Below are 6,000 nucleotides of genomic sequence, written 5' to 3'. Positions count from 1 at the left end.
TGTGCCGAATCTAAGGTAAGTAATAGGAATGTCGGACGTTGTTACAGCATGTATCCGTCACGATACAACTGTCAGATGAAGAGGCAACATGCAGTGTTCGCATCCGACAGTTGTGTTGTGTCGGATGCACACTGCGACAACATCCGACATTCCTATTACTTACCTTACAGTAGATTAGGCGCATCCGAAATGACACTTATGCCATACCTCCGAACTGTCCCTTTTTCAGAGGGACAGTCCCTCTTTTGACAGCTCAACCTGAGGTCCCTCATTTGTACTGGAAAGTCCCTCTTTTCTCTGCACTGAACAGCCAGAAAAAAAACAAAGTTTCTAACTTAATTGGCTTTTGGCAGAGAGGCCAGTACAGCTAACAGGTGCAAATAAGATATATTGTAACAATTTTGAGATAAGAAAATAACTAATTTTAACAGTTTAGATAAGGAGAATTTTTTTCAAATTTTTATAATGAACATGGTAATTATGGGGTGTGGCCACAAAAATGGGTGTGGTCAAAAAAAATTGCTGCACTACATGCAGAAAACATTTTTGTCCCTCTTTTTACTTCCAAAATGTTGGGAGGTATGCTTATGCTTCCTCACATCACGTTAGAACGGAAGGGATCAGATGTCAAAACGCTGTGTAGTTCTACCCTAAGGGGCAGATTTATGTGTGAAATTAGAAAACTCACCCATTTTCAGTTCTTTCCCAAGGGATTTATAGAAGCATATTTCTCATTGGGTGAAAGTGGGAGTTCACCATTTGATGAATTGGCTTCTAAAATCTCATAGGATTGAATAGAAAGTATATTGTTTGTTATCATCATAAAAATTTGTGTGCTCGTGCACGAGCGCACATCTTAGAGGGAACATAGCTGGGAGGCACCTTCCAGTGGATAACTGGTATCTGTATTGATATTGGAATCACACATACATATTTAGGTTAATGAAAGACTTGGCAGCCAGTGTGGAAAATCATCTGGCACTGCTGAAAGGGTTAGCTATATATAATTTGCTCCCACCCCCCATTGTTGATAACTACTGACTAGATTATGGATTGTAAATTTAATACACAAAAAAGAATCCATAATCTTTGTACCAACACCAAAATAACTTCAATAAAAGGTAATCTTTATTGAAAAAAATATCTTACCAAAAATAAGCGGTACACAAACTGTTGAAAACAGTGATTGTAAACAGTAATTGTTTTCTGTATTTTAACTGTCTATAGAATCGTGAATGGCTTTTGGGGGTGGGGGGTTTCTGCACTTATTGATTGGAATGTGACACCCAGGTGTCGCAGCATGAGTGCTATTTAGTTAGGTTATAATTAGTAGTGGTGGAATGAAATGCCTTGTGATTTTTAATTGTTTTTAAATGGTTGTGTACCATTGATTTTTGGCGAGATATATTTTTTTGAATAAAGATTTTGGTAATTTTGGTGTTGGTGCAAAGAATATGGATTTTTTTTATGTGTGTTAAATTGTGTCCATATGCACAACATTTATAGCATGTATAATAAGGAAATGACCTGGTGCAGAGCTCATCTTCTTGTGTGTTAAGATAATGAACTGTAACATCCCCTGACGTTCTAAACAGTTGCACAGAGAAGGAACAAAGGCACTGGTGGGGATGGGGGAGGGGGTGTGGGTGATGTCACTGCTGCCTGAGTGAGAGGATTCTATTTCTCCATGGCAACTACAAACAACAGTCTTTAATTGAAAACATGTCAGAATACTACTGAGGGCAGTCGCTCAGTTACCAATGCAAAGCGATATTAATTACATATACCAAATACTTTTTCTGCAGTTACTTTGCATCTTTTGGTTAATTTGATGTGGTATATGTTTTAAAAAGTAAGCTCCAACTCTGGTCAACTAGAAAAGATGAAGAAAACAGCTTCGGATGACCATGAGATTCTGACAATGAGCCAGCTAAGCAGAAGCCAGGGTAGACAGCAGAATCTAAGCAAGACTGGCTACAGGTACAGACCAGCCCAGCCTATTGCACCAGTGGAAAACATCAAAGAAATCCAGGTATGTAAAATGCAGTTTAAATACCTACTTGGGAGAAATATCTGCACTTGAATTTTTAGTGAGGTTTAATTGAATAAAGATATATGAAGCTGTTAGTACTGCTAAAGGGTGAATTTTTACTTTTAATCGTGTGAACAAAAAATACTTTAGAAAATGTTATGCATTTTTTTAAATTTCTATTTAAAAAAAAATGACTGCTGATTAAAGGAGAAGGAAAGGCATCAGAAATCAGGGGAATGTGGAGTAGGCATGTGCCTAGGGCGCAAAGCTTGGGGGGGGGGGGCGTCTGGCACATACCTTTAACTGCTGCCTACCCCAGTCTGGCCTGAAGAATTCTGGTGGTGAGCGCGGTGACACGATGGTGGAGGGGGTCTGGCCCAGCCCTGGTTCTCACTATATGAATATATTTAGGGCATTAAGACATAAAAATGCCCTCTTCTTTAACCAAAACAGGGATTCATTGTCCATATATTGCAATATATGTTCACTTTCAACTGTTTGATTAAAAGGATTGTTAATTTTTAGTATGATGTGATATTCACAAAGTATTTGTGTGCACATGAGCCACAGAAAGATGGGCAGCCCAAATCAGGACCCTATGACAGGAAGGGGGAGGAGCCCTGAATTTACCTGGCTAGTGAGAAGAATGCCAGACACGAATCAGAGACTTAATGTGAGTTGAAAAGCAATTAGACCAAGGCTATGTAGCAACTTATGTTAATGCTTTCCCATTGGTATTACTCTTTTGAGCACTGCATTTTAATGTAGAATTCATTATTTGTTAAGCTCACGTGTTGCCAAGAATTTGTGCTGCGTCAAAAAACATATTTTCTGTTAGCTGCATTCAGCTTTTCAACTTCCATTGTGTAGGGCTGCTGCATTCAAGATTTTTCTAACTGAAATGCTCTGTTGTTTTAGGGTTTCTGAGACTGTGGGCTCCTTTGAGTTTTGCTGCTGATGGAATGTTTGGGGCACATTTGATTCTGCAAAGAGAGTTACTTGGGCATGGGGCACAAGGGGAGAAAGGTGCAAAGAGACACAATTTGTGGTGTGGAGACAGTGAGAGAAACAGACTGAATTTTATTTTAACATCTTATCTTAAAACAATGTCTGCTGAACTATGTAGGGACATCTCAATATAAAATTGTATTTGCAGCAGAAATTGAGGATTTAAACAGTTCCTCATATGTACATATTTGACATTTTGTCACCTGCACTTAATCCTAGAGGGCAACAAAAAGTCTGAAAGTACTTGTCCATTGTTGTCAGTGTGGATTGCTTTCAATTAAGTAACCACTGGAAGATGCAGAAGATAATTTCCAATAGTCTTGGATTACAATTACTGGGGCTGCCTAAAATTTGGCACCCCCCCCACTTGATTAAGCTTTTATTTTCCTTTTCAAGGCATTAATAGAATCTGCCATCACAAAATCACCTGTCAGGGCATTCCACAACCCCACTGCCCTCATCGTGAAGAATCACCAACACTGCTTCAACTGAACGTTCTGTTCCTTAAGTCTTAAGGGTGGGGAAAAAAGATCTCCCTCTATCTATCTATAATGTCCTCTCGTGTACTTGTAAGGACAGTAATAATTTTCCCTAGCAAGTGCCTTTTTTTCCCTTTTCCATCCCTTTAAACAATTTGGTTTTAAGTCTGTGTACTCTCGCCAACTCATTAATATCCTATGAAAGATGGTAACGACAGGGCCACCTTGGACTGAACAATGATGCTCTCTGCACCAGATTCTGAATTCTTTTGTGCCTCTTAGTGCTCTTGCCCTTATATCCTATTTGTTTAGCTGATCTGTTTTATTATGTCTGCCAAACTGCCAGTTGATCCAGAGGAAAGCAAAAAACCCATCTGAAGCCTCACCAATTTGCCTCAGAGGGGGAAAAAATTCCTTCCTGACCCAAAATGGCAATCAGACTAGTCCCTGGATCAACTTGTACTATGAGCTATCTCCCATAACCCTGTATTCCCTCACTTGCTAAAAAGCCATCCAAACCCTTCTTAAAGCTATCTAATGTATCAGTCTGTACAACTGATTCAGGGAGAGAATTCCACATCTTCACAGCTCTCACTGTAAAAAACCCCTTCCGAATATTTAGGCGGAACCTCTTTTCTTCTAATCGGAATGGGTGACCTTGTGTCAGCTGGAAAGACCTACTGGTAAATAAAGCATTAGAGAGATTATTATATGATCCCCTTATATATTTATACAGCTCAAGACCTTATTTGCCCTTGATGCTGCTGACTGGCATTGCTTGCTACAGCCAAGTTTATCATCTACAAGGACTCCAAGGTCCTTTTCCATAATGGATTTGCCTAGTGCAGTACCATTAAGGGTATAAGTGGCTTGGATATTTTTACATCCCAGGTGCATGACTTTACATTTATCAACATTGAATCTTATTTGCCACTTAGCTGCCCAGATTGCCAGTTTGTCAAGATCGTGTTGCAAGGATGCCACATCTTGGATGGAATTAATTGGGCTGGATAGTTTTGTGTCATGTGCAAACACTGATATATTACTTACAACACCCTCCACTAAGTCATTAATGAACAAGTTAAATAAAAGTGGACCTAATACAGAACCCTGGGGGACCCCACTAAGAACCTTACTCCAAGTAGAGAATGTCCCATTAACAGCCACCCTCTGTACCCGATCCTGTAGCCAGTTTCCTATCCATGTGCATGAACGACTTCATTAAGCCCAACAGACCTTAGTTTAGAAAGCAGTCATTTGTGGGGCACAGTATCAAACGCTTTGGCAAAATCCAAATAGATCACATCTACTGCCCCCCCACTGTCCAGCATCTTACTTACCTCATCATAAAAAGCAATCAAATTTGTCTGACATGACCTATCCTTCAGAAAGCCATGCTGATTGCTGCTCATAATGCCATTCACTAGGACAAAATTTTGAATGTGATCCCCTAACAAGCCTTCAAATAATTTGCCCACCACAGATGTCAAGCTTACTGGCCTATAATTGCCAGGCTGAGATCGTAATCCCTTTTTAAATATTGGAATACCATCATCTTTTCTCCAATCCATAGGCACCATACCAGATGAAAGTGAATCTGAGAAAATCAGAAATAGGGGCTGGTCTAAAACTGAACTAAGCTCTCTTAGAAACAGGGGGTGTATGCCATCAGGCCCTGGAGCCTTGTTTACATTAATTTTTATTAAAGCTTTATGAATCACATCCTGAGTCAGCCACTGACTAGATTGAGCTGAGCCATTAGTGAGCATGGGAACTCAGTCTCCTCTATTGTATACACTGAAGAAAAGAACTGATTTAACACATTTGCCTTTTCTGTATCTGTTACAACCATACTGGTACCATTATTTAATGGAGCAACACTCTCAACCTGCATCTTTTTACTATTAATATATTTAAAAAACTTTTTAGGGTTAGTTTTCACCTCCATCGCAATTAACTCTTCATTTCCTTTCTTTGCTTTCCGGATTGCCGATTTACAACATTTATTACAGTGTTTATATTCATTAAATGCAGCTTCTGTCCCAACAGATTTGTAGTTTTTAAATGCCTTTAGCTTCTTCCCTATTAACTTCTTTACTTCTGTATTAAGCCACATAGGATGATTCTTAGAGCTTCTACATTTACTTCTTAAGGGAATAAATTGAGATCATTAATGATTTAATATAATTTTAAATGACAACCATTTCTGTTCTGTGTTTTTAGCTGAAAACGTAATGCCCCAATCAATGCTCTGTAGGGCAGCCCTCAAGGCTGCTGCTGCTGCTGAAGGTAATCTAAATTTTACATATTTAAACTAAACAGTTCTGCTTTTACTCTGGATATTCAATTTGATATTCAGATTTAATGTGATTGGTAGCTATTTTATGTTTATTATAGTCTCCCTATTCTGCTTCAATTAATGAATGCAGTTTAAATTCTTACCGGAGCAGGCAGTAAGTACAGGGCTCATTAGCAGTCTTT

The 6,000-nt window shown here is 38.9% G+C and overlaps 1 protein-coding gene across 3 annotated transcripts in view; it reads left to right on the top strand.

Moving 5' to 3' along the window:
* The first annotated feature begins 1,629 nt into the window (after positions 1-1,629).
* dnah5.L (dynein axonemal heavy chain 5 L homeolog) overlaps positions 1,630-6,000 on the top strand; it is a 236,480-nt gene continuing 232,109 nt past the window's right edge. The window contains exon 1 of one of the 3 annotated variants that reach the window (XM_018267644.2): positions 1,630-2,032. In XM_018267644.2, coding sequence (XP_018123133.1) covers positions 1,883-2,032 — 150 coding nt within the window. In that variant the 5' untranslated portion in view covers positions 1,630-1,882. Of the gene's footprint in view, positions 2,033-2,317; positions 2,706-6,000 lie in introns of those variants that run through there. The other 2 variants (XM_018267645.2, XM_018267646.2) reach the window with 2 other exon arrangements.

The sequence above is a fragment of the Xenopus laevis genome, chromosome 6L (assembly GCF_017654675.1).
Source record: "Xenopus laevis strain J_2021 chromosome 6L, Xenopus_laevis_v10.1, whole genome shotgun sequence".
NCBI lineage: Eukaryota > Metazoa > Chordata > Amphibia > Anura > Pipidae > Xenopus > Xenopus laevis.
Note: the sequence above shows the minus strand (reverse complement) of the source record. Positions and strands in the feature narration are given on the sequence as shown.